This window comes from Dromiciops gliroides, chromosome 6 (assembly GCF_019393635.1).
Source record: "Dromiciops gliroides isolate mDroGli1 chromosome 6, mDroGli1.pri, whole genome shotgun sequence".
Classification (NCBI taxonomy): Eukaryota; Metazoa; Chordata; class Mammalia; order Microbiotheria; family Microbiotheriidae; genus Dromiciops; species Dromiciops gliroides.
This window is the reverse complement of record NC_057866.1, coordinates 112,616,678-112,639,906: the sequence shown is the minus strand read 5'-3', so window position 1 is coordinate 112,639,906 and position 23,229 is coordinate 112,616,678. Positions and strand designations below refer to the sequence as shown.

The 23,229-nt window shown below is 38.7% G+C and overlaps 1 protein-coding gene across 2 annotated transcripts in view; it reads right to left on the bottom strand.

The window, feature by feature from the left end:
• Window positions 1-23,229, bottom strand: part of FAM114A1 (family with sequence similarity 114 member A1) — a 78,982-nt gene that overhangs the window by 30,239 nt on the left and 25,514 nt on the right. For both annotated transcript variants that reach the window (XM_043969508.1, XM_043969507.1), the window contains 2 exons: window positions 6,405-6,518; window positions 4,555-4,658 (listed from right to left, as the gene is read on the bottom strand). In XM_043969508.1, the coding sequence (XP_043825443.1) occupies window positions 4,555-4,658; window positions 6,405-6,518 (218 nt within the window). The remainder of the gene's footprint in view (window positions 1-4,554; window positions 4,659-6,404; window positions 6,519-23,229) is intronic.

Sequence of the window (23,229 nt, the reverse complement as noted above, 5' to 3'; positions counted from 1 at the left end):
CTTGGCTCCTGTACACTGCATGGCTGCCCCAGGCCTGTCTGTAAACGCTTATAGAAAACTTGAGCCCAGATTGATAGTGGACTGATCTATTCCTGGAGGTCTGAACTAGTCCCAAGGGAGTAAGCATAAAGTGCTATTAGGCACTCCTTTTCTATGCCCTTTCCATTAACTAAGATTGAAGCCATCTGGCCTGAGTTCTCTCAGAGTCCCCTCTTCCTTAAAACTTCCCTGTATCACATATTCTCTCCTACTTTCTTCTTGTCACAAAAGAGCCATTTTTATTCTTCAATAAAGCAAATTCTTCTATCTGTATCCTTAATCCCATTCCCTCTCGTTTCCTCCAGGACCTTATTCTAGCAGTCATTCCCTTTTGTCAGCATCTTCAATCTCTCCTCCATTGCTTCATTCCATGTTCAAGTTTTCCTACAGTTAAAAGAGGCTTCTTTAACCATCCTACCCTATCCAGTTACCATTTTATTTCACTTTTCTCTCTTACTGTTAAAACCTCTGGAATAAGTTGTCTAGATCTGATTCCTTTACTTTCTCACCACTCTACTCTTTCCCCAATCTTTTTGGGGAAATTCAGCTTTCACCTCAATCATTGTATTGAAAATGTTCACCAATGATTGCTAACTAACAAACCATTGGCTTCATCTTCTGTCACCTCTCAATCACATGATAATTGATACTCCTACCAGATAGTTCCTAATTCTTGGCTTTAGAGTCATATTCTCCAGGTTCTGCTATCTCTCTAAGCCTTTCTTGGTCTCTTTCACTGACTCCTCATCCTCTTGCTGACCATGTAAGGTAGATATTTCCCAATTTTTATCATTATTCTTCTCTTCATCACTGTATAATCTCCCTTAGCAATCTCATTTGTTTGAATATTGTCTTTCTCTGAGAAGGTGAGCTCCTTGGGGCAGCCAGGTGGTGCAATGGATAGAGCACTGGCCCTGGAGTTAGGAGAACTTGAGTTCAAATCCAACCTCAGATACTTGACACTTATTAGCTGTGTGACCCTGAGCAAGTCACTGAACCCCAATTGCCTCAAAAGGAAAAAAAAAGGTGAGCTCCTTGAGGAAAGGGAACACATTTTTGCCTTTCTTTTTATCCCTAGCACTTAACACAGTGCCTCAATAAGCACTTAATAAATTCTGGTTGACTGTCTCCAGCAGCTTCAAGTAAGTCCTCTATGCAGACAACTATGAAGTCAAGTCTCCATCACTGATGTCTCTTCTGAGTGCTACAACTGCATCTCTAGCAGTATTCAGGGCCATCCCACCAATACCTAAAGCTCAAAATATCCCAAACATAGCTTATTACTCTTCTCATTAAGTCTGTTCCTCCTTCTGAGTTCACTATTTTCTGCCAGCAGCCCATCATCTCTTTCCTATGTTTCTAACTTTGGAGTTATAGAGGGTTGATTAGGACAATTTGGACAATTTGAAAAGGGGCAAACATCCCCATCAATAAGACACTTTGATAGCAGCAAGACATTGATTGCCTCTCCCTATGGATGGCATGCATATGGCCACAAACACCTCCTTGAAAGCCTATTTAGGAGACTGTCTTGGTCCGGTGTATTTGTTGGCCCATGAGTGATGAGACCTCAGCATCTGGGGGTGGTTTGTTTGGGCCATGTTTTATGAATTGGGGCCAACCTTTTGTATATAATCTTTAGTCAGACTATGAGGAAGAGAGAGCACCCCAGCAAAGCTAAAAGTGGACTTGAATTAGCAAGGTATCCAGTTAGAAAAAGAGCTAAGGGTCCCCACCATGGGCCCCTAAGGGAAGATAGACTGTATTTCTTCCTGCTTCCCCCTACCCAGGATGTAAACTTCCTGAAGGCAGGGACTGTTTTATATTGAAATCTTCCCCCTCAGACATCACATAGCCCCCTGTTTTGCACCTATTTGATGTACTTACTGTGGAATGTTGTGTATTACTGTTAGCTTTGTGTTTTATCTATATACAGAAAGATGAGCTCAGTGACAACAAAGATCATGTCTCTGTCTCTGTCTCCCTGTTTCTCTGTCTCTCCTTTATATGCACCCCGCTGAGAAGCAGTATGGAATAGTGGTTAGAAAGTGTAACGATTGGAATGACACCACCTGCTGGAGACTTACTGTAGAAAAGCTCCTCCATGAAAGGAAGGTCTTTGAGGGCAAGGCCATGTGGCTTTTCTTTGGCGTCAGGAAGTGATGTTTGCTGGTGGGAGGAGGAAGGGGGATCTGGGCGCTCTGCCTCTTTCTCTTTTCCTGGGGACGCTGGTGGAGAAGGGAGCTAGAAATGCGCTCTCCCTTTAATAGATAGGAATCTAGGCCTTTTCTTCTCTCTTTACCAAATTCTTATTCTCCTTAATAAATGCTTAAAAGTCTAACTCTTGCTAAAGCTTATAATTTATTGGCGACCACTCATTAGATATTTTAGACAGTTTAGCTAGAATTTTAGCCCTTAACAAAAGCTTGCATTGGAATCAGTAATAACTGAGGTTCAAGTAATGGCTCTGATATGATCCTGAGCACGGCATGTAACCTCTTGATGACCTCGGCAGCTCTAAGAGTATAAACTGCACAGTAGTTCCCAATCTCTGTTGGAAGGAGTTCCCTCACTGGGAATTCCCTAAATTAATGAAATCATCTGTCTAGATAAAAAGAAAAAAAAAATCTTCAGAGCACCAAACAGACTCTGGCACCATGTTTTCACATTGTGTTGATTTGAGATTTGAATTGGAATAAAAGGGATTGGAGTGTGGGGGGGAACTTAGTAGACAAAAAGTTTTATTAAAACTCCTATCAAGACTCTTCCACAAATATAATCTCCAGAAGCATCCATGGCCCTGATGGCCCTGGTGATGGGGGCGGGGGGGGGGGGCGGGCAGCGCTTGTATATACCACTGGGGAGGAAAGCCTCAGTCCTGAACTAGGTTTTGTTTTGGGTATTTAAAAGTATAAGCAGTGGCCCCTCTCCTCAAGAAGCTGACAGTTTCCCTGGGGGAAAAATGGAGAATAACTAAGTGCTAAACAATATTTTGTTTTGGTTTGGTTTTTGCTAGACAATATTATAATGACTATAAGTGTAATAAGAATTCTGAGAAAAGGAAGGATGAGGATGGGGCTGGTATCATCATCAAAGACCTCTAGAACTGAAGTGGGGCTTTAAATGATAAGGAGGATTTAGCCAAATGGAAGGGTTGAAGAAGACACACCAGGTGTGGGGAACTGCATGAGCAAAAACACACTCTCTATTAATCAATAAATCCTGTTACTCCTAACTCCAAAATAGCACACATATCCAGCATCACCTCTCTCTATTCTCATTGCCCAGACCCTTATTACTTTTCTTTTATACCACGAAAATAATCCCTATCTATCTAGTCTCTTCTTGTTCCAATCCATCTTCCACCTTACTGCCATATTAATCTTCCTTAAGTCTGACCATGTGACTTTCCCACTCAAAACCTTCAGTGGGTCCCTTCTGCCAACCTGGCAGGCTTCTTTAAGAGGCAGTATGGCATAGTCAAGAGGGGCATGGCCTTGAACATATGTTGGTTGTGTGACCCTGGGCAAGTCACTTAACTTCTCAGTGCTTTAAGGAACTCTCTAATGTCAAATAGTGACAACCTGCATGAGTACGGAGGGTTCATTCATTGGGAGCATATATCCTATACCAATTAAATCATAGGTCCAGGCCCTATCCCTACTTGTATATATTGTCCATTCAACTCCCAATTTTCCAACTCAGGTTTGAAAGTGTCCATCCTAAAAGACAGACCATCTAAGAAAAAAAAAAGGCACCTCTCCTAACTGATAAGAATGACCCCTTTGGAGCCAACTCTTGCCTCATCCTAAGGCTTCCTCTTTACTTCTATAAACTGACTAATCTTGTGGTCTCTTTTTCTTCGTTATTTGTTTCTTCCATTTCTCTTAGCTTCTCCCTTCCTTGATATGTGTCAGTGCATGTGTATCACATGTATTTGGGTAATTTGGATGGAGGTTGTATTAAAGGGAAGGGGGAACCTATTTCCAGATTTCAGAGTACAAGTGGTTGTAAATGTGAGTGAAAAATTGTGAACTCAGGGCAGCTAGATAGCACAGTGGATAAAGCACTGGCCTTGGATTCAGGAGGACCTGAGTTCAAATCTAGCCTCAGACACTTGACACTAGCTATGTGACTTTGGGCAAGTGACTTAACCCTCATTGCCTCGGGGGAAAAAAGAAAAATTGTGAACTGAATGTTAGGAACCTCTCCCAACCCAGGGGGAAAAAACCACCATGGGATAAGCATAAGATTGAAGATAGATCATTTTTCAATCAGAACTTAAATGTTACCCCTAAGCTTATTCTTTCTTCCTGAATAAAGGTGATTTTTATTTTATTCCTATTATTTCTATATCAAGGTCATATTTTCTCTGAAGTTAAAATCATACAAAAAATATTTCCCACAGAGCTATGAGCAAGACCTTCTCTTCTTGGATGTCTCTGATCTAGGTCACAAGTAAATAGAAGTACTAAAAAAAGAACAGCAAGGTACAAAAGAAAACGTATGACTGACTGTGTTATGAACAACGGTGGTGATAGTTGATAGCATCCCTCGGGATCCTGATGGGGAAGAGGGCGGACCTTCTCCAGGGCTCTGATCTGTGCCAGCTTCTGTTACTAAAGAGAAAGAAAAAAAATGTTTTAGTGGATAGATCTAATGGTCTTAATGTGATATCCTCTTCATTATGAACATTAAATATTGAGAGATCTGTAAAGACAAGAAATTGACTAGAGTGCATTCAGAGAAGGGCAAAGGAATCAAGTCCATTCCATATGAGACTTGTTGAAGAGAAGACTCAGGGGAAACATGATAGCTGTCTTCAAGTATTTGAAGGGCCTTCATGGAGAAATAAGGTGAGGTTTATTGTGCTTGGTTTCTCAGAGCAGAAGTAGAAGCAAAGGGGCAGCTAGGTGGCACAGTGGATAGAGAACTGGCCCTGGATTCAGGATGACCTGAGTTCAAATCCTACCTCAGACACTTAACAATTGCTAGCTGTGTGACCCTGGGCAAGTCACTTAGCCCCAATTGCCTTACCAAAATAAATAAATAAATAAATAAATAAATAAACAAACAAACAAACAAACAAACAAACAAACAAACAAACAAACAAACAAATAAATAAATAAATAAATAAATAAATAAATAAAAATTTAAAAAGAAGTAGAAGCAAAGTGAGTAAATTGTTAAGAGGTACATTTTAGCTCTATGTATGAAAAACTTTCTAAACAATTAGAGCTGTCCCAAAGTGGAGTAAGCTCCATTGGGAAGTAGTGAGTTCCATACTACTGGAAGTGTTTAATTAGAGAATGGATGACCATTTGTCCAGAATAATGTAAGGGGGGGCGGTTCTTATTCAGGAACAGGCTGCATTAATTGGTCTCTGATATACCTTTCATTTCTGAGATTTTGCAATTCTTTGAATCACTCACCTAGTGAGGTAGCATAGTCACATTGTTACTGCATACTGAAGCCCTATTCCTCATACTTCTCATCTATAAACAAATTCTGGGATTTGCTTTACTCCTATAGACTTTGGGTTTCTACTGCTCTGTGGGTTCCTTGTCATTCTTGAAATTATGTTATCTATTCCCCAAATTCAACACTATCTCCTCGTCTTTACACATTTTTTTTTCTAACATGCCTGGAAGGCAATCCTTCCTCATCTTCACCTGTTAGAATCTTTCTTTTCTTATAAAGCAGCAGTCATCAAAACTATTTGATACTGGATAAGAAATAGCATCTTTATCTTCTTCAAGTCTCAAACCTGGTCTCACCCATGAATATTTAAGTAGATAGAGCCCTGGACCTGGAGTGAAGAGGACCTGAATTAAAATCTCACCTTAGACACTTACTAGCTGTGTGACTCTAGGTAAGTCACTTAACCCCAATTGCCTTAAACATCTGGGGCCATCTCCAGTCCTCCTGATATATATATATATATATATATGTCTTTGTTTGTTTTTGGTGGGGCAATGACGGTTAATTGACTTGCCCAGGGTCACACAGCTAGTGTCAAGTGTCTGAGGCTGGATTTGAATTCAGGTCCTCCTGAATCCAGGGCCAGTGCTTTATCCACTGCATCACCTAGCTGCCATGCTGATACATTGAATAGACCTCTTTCACTTAAATCCAATTCAGTGCAAACCATGACATCACCATAAAGTCATGGTTCTCTTTGAGAATGAAGGATAAAAGAAATGCTTATTCCATCCACTTCTCTGCTTTCTGAATTTCTTTCCCCAAAGGAGTTTTTTTTATACTTGAGGTGTATAATAAAGAAAAAAGTCCTTGCATACATAGTATTTATTAGTACTCCATTATCCCCCACCTCCCCCACCAAGATGAGTGCCAAGGTACCATACCTTGAAGCGTTTTGTTATCTGTATCCACTTGTTCACTTTCAGATAACCTAGAATTGGAATTATGGATCCTGAGGGTGGCTCCTGCTTTTTCTTTAACTGCTGTTAATCCTTGACCTGTCAGGAAATAAAAATATGATAGAGGTAGGAATTTAGATAGTTATGGTTTTATTAGAATGGGATTATTAGTATTGCAGATTTCAATACTGTACTCAAGGCTCTTTAATTTGATCAATATGAGTACTCCAGTGATGAAAACTGTGACCTCTACATGTCATAGTCAAAAGCTGTTGTAGCTGAAAAATTTATCACTCTATGTTGTTACAAAGTGAAAATGCATGTTCTAATTATAATAAAGAAAAGCTGCATGGTAGAGTGGATAGCTAGCCAGCCTTGGAGTCAAGAGGACTTGGGTTAAATCTGGCTCCTGACACATGTTAGCTGTGTATTCATGGGTAAATCATTTTATGGCTCAGTGCCCTAGAGGCAACCTTCAAAGATTCCAAAGAACAAATTCCTGATCCAGAATGGAGGAATTTTTCTACACTAGGAGCTCCCTACATTGAAGAACTCAGGGATATATTCAAACTAACAAGAGCCCCCAAAAGAAGAGTCTTTGATTAGCTGGAATTGGTTTTCTGCATTTAATTTTTTTGGAACAAGCAAATCATAAGAAAATAACTTAAAATGAGAAATTAAAACAGCATATTCCAAGGACTATGTTGTCATGATTTCAGATTCAATCCACTGTCCTATATTGTGGGGGAGGTGGTATTAAGTAGTGTTTTTCTAGCATTGGCAATATGGTGTAGTGGAATTCTTTCTACCCCATTTCCAAGAAGTAGTTATTTGTTCAATCACCATTTGATTCACCCCTATTGATGAAGAATACCTCCTAAGGCAGCCCATTTTATTTCCCATCATTCAAAAGATCCTTTTTGTATTTAGCTGAAATCTGCCACCTATGACTTCTAACCATTCATCCTAATTTTCCCTTTGGAGCTATGCAGAAAAAGTCTCTTTGAATACTTTAAACCCATCCCCATATGACATGGATTCCAGTGCCCCAACCATCCTGAGCACCAATGCCCAGGATACTGGTGATCAGTCTATGAATAGTAATTTTGTCTTTCTTTCATCTTCTCATAAGTTACAGACCTGTCTTCAGGAAAAGTCAGAAAAGAAAAAGGATGCTTAGCACAGTGCTTGGCACATTATAGGTGCTTAATGTTTATTGAATTGGGTTAGGTATAGTCAAACCTCCTTATGAGCTAGGTAAAGTGGGGGGCAAATTTACCAATACTGTTCAATTGTAGTAGAGAAGCAAGTATAACTTCAGAAAAAATAACTCTTTGTCATTTCAGCTTTTTTTTAAATCTAGAAAGTGAAGGTAACCAAGTAGATGAAAGGATGACAAGAAGACTAAGAAATGAATCAATTTGAAATCCTGTCAGATATACTAGACTGCAAAAGAAGTAACTAGCAATTATTAATATTCTATGACAGAATTCTCACTTTCTTTTTATGTATATAATATTCATCTCTCTCTCTCTCCTTCCCTCCCTCCCTCCCTCTCCCTCTCTCTCTCCTTTCTTCTCTCTTCTCCTCCCTCTCACTTTCTCTCTGTAACTGATACAAATGCCAGGAGCAATTTTTATAGAAAAGTGGTCACTGTTTCATTATGAATGCCTGGGTCTCCAGGTAAGAGTACTTTCCTCCCTACCTCCTCTTGTCTCAGTTATTTATAGAATGCTGAAAGGTATTAAGCAAAATCTTGAGGAAGAGTAAGTAGTATTGGCTATCATTCTAGTGTTCAAGAAATAATAACAAACACTTTGCATCCTCATACTTCCACCTGAACCTCCTTTTTTCTATTGAATCAACAGAGTAGAGGAAAGAAAGAAGACACATCCAACATCTGTCAATGTTCCTGTGTTCCCTTGTCATAAGATGACTAACTTCAATCATCATCAAATCATCCAGGTATGGTATAACAACCAATTAAAACCATAACTAGCTAGCCTAAGGCTGATTAAGATTAAGATTGATTGATTGGCTCAGTCAGTCAATGACACTGCAAACAATAAGGAATGAGTTTCTGGTTGGTTTTTTTTTTTTTGCAAATACATGGCATTTATGATTACTGCATGCAAAATATGGATTTTTATGTGTCCCTTTTTATGTAGCTATTTAGGGGACCATATCAGTATAAAATTCCTGTACATAGCCCTATTTTGATATTTTAACAAATCATTTCTAAGTATTAAGGTATTAATAGCATACTAAACAAAGGAAAGAATACTAGGAAATGACAATATGAATAACAAAACCAACATTTTATGTTTTTATGTCAGCTTCCATCAAAAAAATCTCTCCAAATCTTATTTGGTAACAAGTTACTTCCTTTTAGATTTGGACAAAAATCAAAAGGCAAGTTGATATTGAAGCCTGTTTGCTTTAGTTTCCTCATCTATAAAATGAAATGGAGAAAGAAATGGCAAACCACTCCACTATCTTTGCCAAGAAAACCCCAAATGGGGTCATAAAGAGATGGACATGATTGAAATGACTCAACAACTACAACAAAACTAAGTCTTGTGTGATAACAGTTTACTCCCTTTTAAGTTTAGACAAAAATCAAAAGGCAAGTTAGTAGTAAAGCCAGGAAGAAAATCTAACACATCCTGATGTCATGGTTCTCACCCTTCACTTACATGTTGGCCTGCCTTATTCAGTGTGTGGTCAAATCTGCGTTTAGAAGAGGAGCTGGCCAGTGGGAGCAACATTGGTTTCACATGAAATATCCTGTTAGAGACAGTGTAACAACTGCACACTGGGCAAAACCAACTTTAAGTTTAATGAAGAAATTTTATTTTGCAATTTTCCCCCCTCAGGGGACCCCATGTCAGGTGCCAACTTTGCTAGTCACTTTTCCAAAAGTTGTCTAAAAGTCCTGCCAACAGGAATTGATTACCAATGGATAACCTTAGATATAACCCTCAGTTTCCCACACAAACACAATAGATTACCATGACTAGAACAGATAGGAAGAGGGATTTTTTACTAGAGCCTGGATGATATCAGGACAAAGCTTCAACAAGCTAATTGTGGGATATTAATTTTTTATACATTAGCAATAATGCTAATGTTGAGAGGGAAAAGTCATAAGCTGTCACTGAATTTGAAAACTAAACTGTACTAGTCTCCTTCTCTTACTGAGTGCACAACCTATAATCAATAGCCCACAAACTAAAACAAAAGCTAAACATACCACAAATGAACCCCAAACCTAAATAGATGGACCTTAGTGATTACATTATTGTTCACCAATAGGATCTAAAACACACTCAGATCATAGCTATGCCCAAAATGATAAACTGAGTATAGGATATTCAGTTCAATTTACCTCAGCACTCATGTATTAAATGAAGAAGCCATGTAATGTAAAAAAAAAGAAAGAAAGAAAAAAAAGTAAGTTTTATTCAGTAGAAATCTTGGTATCTTGATAAATTTAATTAATATGGACATTCCTACTGGTACAGATTGCAATCCATTCGCACATTCCCATCTCATGCTACTCTTGTCCAAATCCTCCAATTACCCCTCCAGAAACATAACTCTAGGTCTTTTAACAGTCCATGGGTACTTGTGCAGCACACAGGCTTTCCATATGTTATCCTTTGTGCTTGATATGACTAGCCCACATCCTTTTCTAATCATACATTTCCTTAAGAATGGCATATATTGGGGGCAGGTAGGTGGCGCAGTGGATAGAGCACCAGCCCTGGATTCAGGAGGACCTGAGTTCAAATCCTGCCTCAGACACTTAACACTTACTAGCTATGTGACTCTGGGCAAGTCATTTAACCCCAATTGCCTCATCAAAAAAATTAAGAATGTCATATATTGGGGGCAGCTAGGTAGAGTAGTGGATAAAACATTGACCCTGGATTCAGGAGGACCTGAGTTCAAATCCGGTCTCAGACACTTGATACTTACTAGCTGTGTGACCCTGGGCAAGTCACTTAACCCTCATTGCCCCACCGAAAGAAAGAAAGAAAGAAAGAAAGAAAGAAAGAAAGAAAGAAAGAAAGAAAGAAAGAAAGAAAGAAAGAAAGAAAGAAAGAAAGAAAGAAAGAAAAGAATGTCATATTAATCTTGATCATGCAATGTTCCTACCACTATATATGTTGATATAAATTTCTGTGGTTACAGGGAAAGGATGTGAGCTATTAAGGGAGATTAGAGACTTTTGGGGGAAAGTGAATGGGAGAATATGGAACCAACCTACATGTTCCTTTCAGTGCTATCCAGGAGTTACATATTGGTAATATGCTATAGCTTATTGATATCCACTATGTATCTCTCCATTGCCCTTTAGGTTATGGGCATAACTTTGCTTCTTCAGAGATCATGGTATTCCAGATTCATGATCATAAAGCATCACTGAGATAATACTAAAGTGAAAAATATGGATTTTTTTTCTGTCCAGGAGAAATTTTACATCATGGCAAGGGTGGTACTATTTCTCGAATGCAATTCAGTCTACTATTTTCCTCCTATTCAATTTTGAAACTAATTCATCATCCAGATAATAAATAAATAAACAAATAAGGATAATTATAATATCTAACATTTGTATAGTGCCTGCTATGTGTCAGACACTGTGCTAAGTGCTTCACAATTATTATTATTTTTTATCCTCACAACCACCCTGGGAGGTAGATGCTATTATTATCCTCATTTTATAGATAAGGAACCTGAGGCAAACATGGATTAAGTGACTTGTCCAAGGTCACAGTGCTAGTAAGTGTCTGAGAATGGATTTGAACTTGGGTCCTCTTGACTCCAGGCCATGAGCTCTATCCACTGAGCCATCTAGCTGCCCCAGATGCAATGTCTGTTCAAAAAATATTTACTGAAAAAAAAAATTTACTGGTGGGGTAACACACAAGAGAAGTGGATTGGGGGTAAAGAAGAGAGCCAATGAGAATAGACCAACTTAAAAAAAGTTAAAGTTTAGTAACTAAAGGTGAGTAATACTGTTTACAAAAAATTATTAGAGACAGGTGAAGGAAAATATAAATTTAACTTTTATAACTTTAAATGTGAAGGGGGGACAGCTAGGTGACACAGTAGATAAAGCACTGGCCCTGGATTCAGGAGGACCTGAGTTCAAATCCAGCCTCAGACACTTGACACTTACTAGCTGTGTGACTCTGGGCAAGTTACTTAACCCTCATTGCCCTGCAAAAAAAAAAAGAAAGAAATGTAAATGGATGAAACAATCTAATACGTGACAAATTAGATAAAAAAAACCCAAAGCCCTATTTTGTTAGTTGTTGCTAACAAAATATATGTACTGATGACTAACTCAAAAAGATGCTTATCTAATTGGTTTATATGAATTTTTTCATCCATTTTGTCTTGGGTAAATTATTACACTCATTTCTGTTGTTTGGCCATGAATTGCATTGAGAACACCCTACAATATCTTACAGCTTTATACAATTAGCACAATGTTAACCACCAGCAGGAATATTAGGAACACTTTAGTATCTATAAAGTCAATTTGATGTCTGAAAGACAGCCTCCAAAATAGTGGAAAATGCCATTTGGAAACATATATGTCCCTGCTTTATGCTTTAATGTAAAAAAACCCCAAGATTACTGAAAAAAGTTATCTGTAGCTGCATCCATCAAGGAATATTGTTACCTTAACATTCATGGGAGCTACCTTAGTGGTGGCAGTATTCGTTCTTTTGAATCAAATGCTTTTTTGGTAATCATTAAACAATAAATGATAAAGGGTATTTTCCTATTGTATAAGAATGTGATCTAGTAAAGAAATATGTCTGCAAAAGGCTACTTACTCCCATTTCATATTATCATTAAGGATAACCTTAATATGTCCAAAAACAATTTTTAAAAAGTTTTACATAGCCAAAAAATATAAACAAGTAATATGCATAAGGAGTATCTGATGTCCTCTTTACTTCCTCATTTTGATAATACTACAATCTATTATTTGTTCCTGTTCTTTTATTATAACTGTGATATCCTGAAAATCATTCCATTACTACCTTCAAAACTAGATGGCCTCCAGCATAGATTTCTTTTGTATACTTGGTCTGCTGAAGCCATTCTTCTCAATTTCATCTTTTTAAATGATACTTAATTATATGGAATATTGGATATGGATATTCAGGAGCTGAGTCCAAATATGGGGGTTCCACTATCATTACTATTAAGAATAGAATCCTTTATAGAAATACAACCAAATCTGTTGCACTTCACATGTATTTGCTATCTTTCCACTTTTCATCTGTAAAGGTTCTCTGGGGTAATCTGCTTTAGCTGATCTCAAGCAAGCTTTATGCACTCATTTGCCACCCACATTCTCAAATGTTTTTCACTATTTTGTGATGATATAATGCTTATAGTCTTCTACTATCTTCTATTATGTTTAACAAATGAGGTTTTACTCTAAACTGGTCATTGCTTTGGCAGCGGTTTCTCTTCAGCTAGCAGAAATTAAGTACTTGCTAGATGAAGCAATTTCTGGGTTCTTTATGGCCGAAGGACTCAATACATTCAGCTTTGGAGCTACTATCTCTGGGGCCATGTTGTCTAGCTTAGTGAGTACACTAGCACTTGTGGACACGTCCACTTTATGGACATAGTCCCAGACTACAGACATACTTCGTATTCCATTTGACTGTCTAGCTTGACTATTTTCTTACCATCTATACCACAGCACTTGTGTAGCCCCTCACCTAATCCCTCCATCACTTTTTTTTCTACTTTTTTGCTCTGGGAACAGGGATCAAATTAATACTATGATTGCTTCTAGAGAGAATATGTCAATTGACTCTCCTGTGGCTCCACTCACTATCCCAGTGACTTCTTACACAAAAATACCCTTCTCTGGTCCGTATACACAAGAATATAAATTTCCTTGAGAGCAAGGACTTGCTCTTGAAGCCTAGGGTTTAGCACAGTACTTGTCACACAGTAAATACTTAATAAACACGTTTCTTTCTTTCATTTATTCATCCCTCATTATGGCAACTGCTCCTCCCTGGCTAAACTTTTTTTTTGAAGATGTTTACTTACAATTTTTTTTGGAAGCAGACCTATGTTTTCATTACTGGTAAAGGGACTCCTACAAATTTAGTTCAACAATTATTCTGCTTAGCTGTGTGACCCTGGGCAAGTCACTTAACTCCCATTGCCCCACAAAAACAAAACAAAAAACAATTACTCTGCTGTTTAGCTCCAGAGAGTTCTCTAGGGGCACTGAGTGACTAAGTGACTTTTTCAGGATCTTGAAGCCAATACATGTTTGAGTCAGTCTTTGAATCCAAGTCTTAATTCTGAAGCTAGCTCTTATATACCATGCTGCCTTTCTATACAAAAATTCTAAAGGCAGAAACATATGTCTACTCACAAAAAAGGCAACCAGCTGGTTCTCTGGATAGAGTGCTGGGCCTAAAGTTAGGAAGAACTGAGTTCAAATCTGGCCCCAAACACTTACTAGATGTATGACCTTGGGCCACTTAACTTCTATCTCCCTCGGTTTATTCAACTGTAAAAATGCAGATAATAATAACATAACACGTAGCGGGCAGCTAAGTAGCTCTGTGGATAGAGTGCCTAGAGTCAGGAAGATTCAATTTCCTGAGTTCAAATCTGGCCTCAGACACTTACCAGCTGTGTGAACCTGGGCAAATCAGTATTTCTGTCAAGAAAACCCCAAAAGGTATCACAAAGAATTGGACACAACTGAAATGACTGAACCTAACTCCCAGGGCTGTTATGAAGATAAAATGCAATATTTGGAAAGTGTATTATAAACCTTAAAGAACTAAATTGGAATAATAATAACACCTACCATCCAGGGTTTTCATAAGGATCAAATGGGATAATATGTATAAAAAGCATTTAGCACTGTGCATGGCTCATAGTAGGTGCTTAATAAATTCTTTCCTTCCTTTCTGGTATAAATCAACAGTGGCATAAACTTGACAATTTAGTTTAATTAAACTTAGTATAATTCCTTGCATTTCATTTTCCCTTGATTCATGTGAATTTTAATGGAATTCAATGGAAACAAGATTGGCCTCTTACCAGTGTGCCAGAAATATATTCTCTTTATGCAGTGCAGTAATTATCATTTTCTTGTTAGAGCACCTGTTTAAATACTAAATCTATATTCCAAATCATCTCAGATATTTTGCAAAAGGAAATTATCAGAATAGCTAATGAAATATTTTTTTAGCTAGATTACTGAGATATAGAATAACAGAATAATCTAATTTGAGGAACACTAAAGAGATCATACAGTTTATCCCTTCTTACCTCTAGGCAGTCCTAAAAAAAATTTGCATGATTATTTTGTTGTATATTTGGAAGGAATAGCAAGTTGTGCAGAGTGGATTTGCATTTTCATGTGCAATCATCTTTTTTATTGTACTATATTATAGAAATGTCTGTTTTATTTCATAAATTAAAAAAAATTTAAAAACCAACTACACCATTATAGAAAGGTGAGGTTTTCAGCTTATTAAAAAGAGAATTCTGTACTAATGCTGAGTAACCCATTCCAGTATTTAACTTCCTTGGCTGTCTTTATTTTTAAATCTCAATCCTTTAAGCCATGGGTACTTAGAATCACATAATATTAAAGCTGGAAGAAACTTTAGAGATGCCCTAGCTCAACTCCCTTTTCTTAGGGGAGAATAACTTGTTATGTTTTATGAAAAAATTGTTCCAAGTCACTGTGACTTTGGTCTGTCTCAAAGATGGGCACCTGAATCAGCACCATGCCACACATAGTAAGTGGCAAGAGAACTAGAACCCTGACGCGGTAGGTGAGAGAGAGGCAAAGTAATGATGTAAGGGGTGATATCAGGGATCAAAGAATGACCTTCAAGTCCCCTGGATCTCAAATAGCTCAAAACAAAACAAGATAAAAACCCTAACAGATACAATTATATGAGTGGAAATGATAGCTGCATTACAATTAGCAATGCAATAGCATCCGGGAGACTATGGATGGCGGAACCCTTCCATCTGAGGTGTAGCTAGCTCAGACTTCCTCTGTGTGTTGCTTCCTCCATTTGAATGAGAGCTGAATGAGAGAAGGGACTTTCTGTGCTTTCCTATTTCTATCCCCATTGCTTAACACAAGTACTCAATAAATGCTTTTTCCTTCATTAAGAGAGAATAGCTTATAGACTTTCAGAAAGTGCCTGGATAAATTGCTATTTTAAAAATCCTTTTGTTTCCAGAAGCAAATTTCATATGTGGTCAGTACTTAGGTATTATGACTACCACTGAGTAAAGAGATTACTGAAGTGTATTCACCGCTTAACTATGATCCCCATCATCGCTTTTTAGTGATTAATAAAATATGTTTTCCTGGAAAAAAGTCACATGAAATGTATTTTTATCTAATGGACTATTTTAGATACCTTATTAAATCTTCCCCCATTGGTGGGTTAGAGCTCTTAAAACTTTACTTAGAGTGACATCTAGTGTTTTTTAAATTAAGCAACTAAGCCTAAGGCCCTGTAGGGGCCATAGTGATTAAAAATCAGTGAATTATGTTATTTGTATACACATAGGTTTTCCCTCTACAAACTGTACTCCTGATGCTCCAAACTTTCTTCACCATGCCATGGAAACCTTTCACCCCAGAAGTTCATTTCATTCCTAGACCTCATGCATTGGAAGTACTCTCTAGCCCCCGTAGCCTTTCCCTCTGATTGGCTTGTTCTGTTCAGAACCTCCATTTTAAGGATGATACCAAAACCAATCATCTCTTCATTCCTCTCCAGACTATACTCTTGACTCTTCCAGATTTTCTACAAGGTACCTTCATCTTTTCATTCTTACTCCCCCCCTTTTTTTTAATGTATAAGGTATTTTATTTTTTCCATTACATGTAAAGATAGTTCTCAACTTTTGTTTATACAAGCTTTACAATTTCAGATTTTTCTCCCTCCCTCCCCTCCCTCCCCCCTCCCCTAGACAGCAGGTAATCTGATATAGGTTATATCTATATATCTCTATACATATAGATATAGATATAGATATATACACACACATATATATACACATAATAACATTAATCCTATTTCTGCATTAATCCTGTTACAAGAGAAAGAATCAGAGCAGTGATGCAAAACCTCAAAATAGAAAAAAATAACAACAGCACCCAAAACAAAAGAAATAATATGGTTCAATCAGCATCTATACTTCACAGTTCTTTCTTTCTTTTTTTTTCTTGGATTTGGAGATCCTCTTCTATCATGAGTTCCCTGGAACTCTTCTGTTCCATTGCATTGGTGAGAAGAATATAGTCCATCACAGTAGGTCAACTCTCAATGTTGATGATACTGTGTACAATGTTCTTCTGGTTCTGCTTATCTCACTCATCATCAGCTCACGTCTTACTCCCCTTTTAACTTTTTTTTAATGTGTTGCTTTTCCCATGTTCCTCCCCCCTATCTTTAGAAAGTAAGTTTCCTGAGGGCAAGAATTGTCTTTTTTTTCTACTTGTATTTGTATTTCCGGAACTTCTTAACAAACATTTATTAAGCACCTACTATGTTGCAGGAATTGTGCTAAGTACTGGGGATACAAAGGCAAAAACCAGTGTTTTTGAGTAACTCACAATCTAATGGGGGCAACTACATACAAACAAGAGATTTATAACACACACATGTATAGGTTATAGAATATATAAGGATAAAATGGAGATGATCAATATATAGGAAACATATATATATGTGCACATATATAAACACACACATGCATATATACATGCACATGTACATACACACATACATGCAGTGCACATACACAATGTACACACATGCACATATACACACATGCACACATACAAGATAATCAACAGAGAGAAGGAACTAGAATTAAGGGAAGGTGCCTGGCACACAGTACATATCTAAATGTTTGTTGCACATTATATTGCGACTGGGCTCAGACCCTTAGTAGCTGTGTGACCCTCAGCAAGTCACTTAAGTCACTTTGCCTCAGTTTCTCATCTATATATTCTTTTTTTTTCTTTTTTTGGTGAGGCATTTGGGGTTGAGTGACTTGCCCAGGGTCACACAGCTAGTAAGTGTCAAGTGTCTGAGGCTGAATTTGAACTCAGGTCCTCCCGAATCCAGGGCCAGTGCTCTATCCACTGCGCCACCTAGCTGCCCCCAGTTTCTCATCTATAAAATGAGCTAGAAAAGGAAATGGTAAACCACTCCAGTGTCTTTACAAGAAATGAAGAGTTGGATATGACTGAAATAAGTGAACAACAAAATATTATTACAAGTAGCATATGGAGTAGTCAGTGAACCAAAAGGAAGCACCTAATCAACTATAAAAAGTAGATGGAAAAAAAAAGGCCTCACTCAGAGGCCACCTAATCCAAATCTTTGCAGAACTTGCAGAATTTCCATCAGTAATATTTCTGCCAAGTGGTTACCTACATTCAACTTGAAAAACATCAACAATAAGGAACTAATTTAGCCTTTACTCTTTTTCACTCCTAAAAGTAATTCTCCTTGTCTCTAACCCTCAAACTGGAACTCTTCCACTATTAGACTGGTTCACTACTTGATTTTCCTACCAGGGAAATTTCTCCAGCTCTTTAAAAGCCCCCAGGGGTTTGTTTGATTAGCCAATGAGTTATTCTCTTCTTGACCCAATCAAAGAGGCTCAAAAGTGTTCATTTCTATTAAAACAAACAAACAAACAAACAAGCAAGCTAGGCATTGGGTTAGAAAACTAGTCTATTATAATATTGTTATAATGGAAACAATCAGATTTGATTTACATCTTATAATCCCTTTTTAAGTAACACATTAATACATGTAAAAACTCCCAGACTGTCCTTCAATATTTCAGCATCGTTCCATGTGGTTCGTGAGCAGTAAGGCCACAGTGGAAAGAAGAATGGATTTGGAGTCAGAGGATTTGAATTTGAATCTGGGCTCCTTTTACATGAGTCATTTTACCTTTCTGGGTTCAGTTCCATAAACTGTAAAACTAAAGGGTTAGACCAGATGACTTTTGAGCGCCTTCCCAATTCTGAATCTATAAATAAGCTTTTTACCCAAAACAACCCCCCAAAAGGAAAGAAAAATGTCTAATTTGGTGAGACTGGGAGAAGAGTACCTGTGTTAAGCCATTGACTCTCTAAGAGACAAACCCACAGACTAGAACCATTTTATTACTTGGACACTCAAATGTCATTTGTGCAGGTTCATGTAGCTATTGAAATTGGAATTCATAGTAAACATTCAGGCCAATACACAGTGTCTGTATATATTTTTCTGTGTTGCAAAGTTTCACTTTGATTGCTGGACTAATTATTCTCAAAATGCAGTATCAAAGATCCGGTCATCCACAGACAAGATCACAGAAAAGGGGCTGGATGAGGAAGTGGCCACAAAAGAGGCCAGGACAGTGGGAATGGCGTTCTGGAGGCCTGCCCAGCCCACAAACTTCACCAGCTTGCCAAGCTGGCCAAATGGGTCTGTGAGTCAAAGAAGGTTAAGAACTGTGGCTCTGTTGTGTTTATCGGGCTTGTAAGGGGTGCTCGCTGATAAGGACATTTCATGCTCTGTACCTTCCTTTAGCACAGGCATGGAAAGAATCTCAGGAAGAAGAAGCATTTTAGTGACTTTCCTTTGGGGAGAGGAAGAAAGAGGGATGGAGGAGGTAAATCAGGGAGGAGGAGGAGGAAGGGGGAATGTGAAAAGGGAACGGGGGGGGGGAGGGGGGGACATCTCTGTTCAAGGCTGGTCTCTTATACTAGCTGGGCATCCATTAGCAAGGCCTTAACCTCTCAGTGACCCAAACAACTTTCTAAAAATGTCCTCACAGGACATGTACTATCTGTATCAATGGAGTAATTTCTACACTGGGCTCTCCCCAATACCAGCAAAAGCACAGATCTGATAAAGACAAATAGCAAGGAAAGAAGGGAGGAAGGGAGAATGGGAAGAAGGGGAAAAGGTAAGGAGGAAATAAGGATGTGAGAATGGGAGGAAGGGAGAAAGGGAGGGGGAAAGAAAAAAGGGAGGAAGGGAAGGAAAGAAAGGGAGGGAGAAAGGAAAGGAGTAAGGGAGGGAGAAAGGGAGGGAGGGGAAGAAGGGGAGAGAAGGGAAGGAATGGAGAAAGGGAAGAAGGAAGGAAGGAAAGGAAAAAAGGAGGGAGGAAAGAAGAAATATGAAGTCCTTAGGTTCAATGACCCACTAAAGGAGAAGTATAAATAGGAAAGGGTGAGGATAAGGTTATGCCCATCAGACTTTCATTTCAATTTCTGGAGTAATGAGAAGAAAAAACCTTACTATCTTTTAAAAGACATTATCATTTTCACAATCAAAAGGGAAATGGTAAAGCAGACGGTAGCAGCTATCATGTGGTCTCAAGGGCAAGATCCTAGCCAGAGTTCTTCTGGATTAATTAACACACACACACACACACACACACACACAGACATGCATACAGAGTTTTGTTCACTGTGAGCCTCTGCAATCTGCAGAGTGGTGTGAGCTATAACACGATATGCTGAACATGATCTTTGTGGTGTATGAGAGACAGAAGTTCAATATTCACATGAAAAGTGATTATATGTGACAGAGAATGACATAAAACTACAGGTCCTATCCAGCTTCTTGAGTAGGGAAGCAAGTATCATCCCCCTTTCATGCTCTGTATCTGTTAGCAAAACACTGAGACCCTGGAGTAGGGCCAGTCTTTTCGTAGTAAAGTGCACCAGGCTAAGGTAAGGTGACAACAGGATACCCAAGAAGGGGCTGAATAGTAGAGCCAATAGAGGACAGTCCCAGTACCAGTTAGATATCACCAGCCTCCGTAAAGTTTTGAGAATGCCCCTGGAGAGGACAGAATGAAACAAGTACAAACTTGATACTTACCATGCAATGAAGCATAACTTTTGCTAGGCCCCGGAGGACAGAACTAATAGCAGAGAGGGAAAGGTGTGGAGAGCGAAATTTAGGCTTGATAAAGGAAAAACTATCTAACAATTACAACTATACAAAAGTTGAAGGGGCTGCCTCAGGAGGTTGTGACTTCTACACTTGAAGCAGTAAGGTTTCCCTGAGGGAGACACAGGAGGTAGTACATGCCAGGCAAGTCAAGCTACTACTACCACCTTGACCTTGACTACATCTCCCCTGACTCAAATGGGGGCAGCTCGGGACCCTGTACCCAAGAGCCTTGGGAAAAGGAGTGCTCCCCAAACCAGCAGACCTGCTTCTAGTCCAGCCCCCATTGAAGGGAGATATCAGTGTGGAGAGGGGCCTACCTCATCAGCACCAGAACAATTGCTCATCAGTTGCTATCAATGGGTAAACAGGTTCAGCAGCCCTGGGAATAGCAGTATCCTCCAGCCCACCATTCCTACTTTCAGCCCAGCCCTCACTGCTATCATCCAGGAAAGCAACTTCAGTGGAGAAGGGACCAGCCCTCCACACCTACTATCAACTAACTGCCACACACAAATCTGGTAAACTAGCCTTGCTGAAGCAACAAGGCACCCTGCGAGGAAGAGGCAGGAGGTAGCATGTACCTGGCACCAGAACCATGCAATTCCACTGTATCACTGAGACGGCTTCCTCAGGCTTCCTGTTAACTCCCCATGCCCTCTCTAAATGACTCTTTTCCAGAGATAGGTGACAACTTGGTTACTGATGCTTAGATAACTTCTGACTAAGTTACACTTGTGAGATGTCGAAACTTGGATCTACTTTGTATATGATGTAACAAGATGACTGCTGGAATGTAAGCAGACACCAAAAGGAGCCTCGAAGAGTCACAAGAGCTCTTGGTTACTTCTTCTACAGGGCAGTAGCCCTGTAAAGCCACCAAGAAGAAACTTAGAGCACAAGAGCAGTGCAGCCAAAACACCTCCAGAGTGAATATCATCAGAGACTGGTCAGTGCTCTTTATTCATTAGTGCTAAAGGAAATGCTATTCTTGCCTAAATACTTGCTCCTCTCTAAACCAAGTATGGGGAAACTGTCAGCATTCATCTGTAATGAATGACCCCAAGGATGTTCTTTGGTCTCTTCACCCATTCCTAACAGTGCTATAAGGTTCTAATCTAGCTATGTTGAGGACTGCCAGCACAGACAGCCAGGATTTTCACTGTTTCTATGTCCTGGCTGCAACTTCAGCTTAGGGGAAATGTAGATGCATTTCCTTAGAGCTTTCAACCACAGCTGCTGACTTGATGTCCCTGTTATGCTATTTCCCTCCATACTTTTAAGATGTGTTCTTTATTCTTTGCCTTCTCCATCAGAGGGTCTACTCAACTGAGGAAACTCTCTCCCTCTCCCCAAAATTGTTAACAATAAAAACAGCAGGGTGGATTGGAATGGGCGAATTTAATTCATGTGACCATTACATATACTACTGTGGGCAAGAATCCCTTAGAAGAAATAGAGTAGCCCTCATAGGCAACAAAAGGGTAAGAAAAGCTGGAGTATAATCTCAAAAATGACAGAATGATATTTGTTCAAATCTGAGGCAAATCATTCACCTTCACAGTAATACAAGTCTATGCTCTGATCACTGATGCCAAAGAGGCTAAAGTTGATCAGTTCTATGAAGCCCAAAAACATATTCTAGAAATAACACCATTAAAAGATGTCTCATTCATCAAAGGGGATTAGAATTCTAAAGAAGAAAATCAAGATAATTGGAATACAGGAAAGTTTGGCCTTGGAGTACAAAATGAAACAGGGCAGAAATTAATAGGTTTATCAAGACAACTCACTTGTCACAGAAAACACTCTTTTTCAACAACCCAAAAGGCAGCTCTACACCTGGACATCATACTATGGTCAATCTTGAAATAAGATTTATTATAATACTTTGCAGTTGAAGATAGGGAAGCTCTACACAGTAAGTTAAAACAAGACCTGGAGCTGATTGTAGCTCAGATCCTGAGTTTCTTGTTGCAAAATTCAGGCTTAAAGGAAGTAGGGAAAGCCATCAGACCACATAGGAATGACCTGAATAACATCCCTTATGAATATGAAGTGGTAAATAGATAGGTAGATCTGGTAGATAGAATGCCTGAAGAACTATAGGCAAAGGTTTGCAATATTGTGCAGGTTGTTTTTCAGTTTCAGTCATGTCCAACTCTTTGTGACCACATTTGGGGTTTTCTTAGCAGAGATACTGGAGTGGTTTGTCGTTTCCTTCTCGAGCTCATTTTACAGATGAAGAACTAAAGTGAACAGGGTTAAATGATTTGCCTGAGATCACACAGCTAGTAAGTGTCTGAAACCAGATTTGAACTCAGGAAGATGGTGACTTCAGACCTCACATTCTATCCATTGTGCGACCTAGCTGACCATTATATAGTAGGCAGTAACAAAAAACATTCCAAAGAAAAAGAAGAGAAAGAAAGTAAACTGGCAATCTGATGAGCTTTCACAAATAGCTGAGGAAAGAAAGAAAATGAAAAGTAAAGGAGAAAGGGAAAAATATACTCAACTGAATGCAGAATTGTTGAGAATAGCAAGAATACATAAGATTTTCTTAAATAAGGAATGCAAAGAAATAGAAAACAATAGAGTAGAAAAGGCACGAGATCTCTTCAAGAAAATTAGAGATCTCAAGGGAAAGTTTCATGAAAATGGGCATGATAAAAGACAAAAATGATAGGAATTTATCAAAAGTAAAAGAGATTAAGAAGAGGTGGCAAAAATATACAAAAGAACTACATAAGGGGGCAGCTAGGTGGTGCAGTGGGTAAAGCACTGGCCCT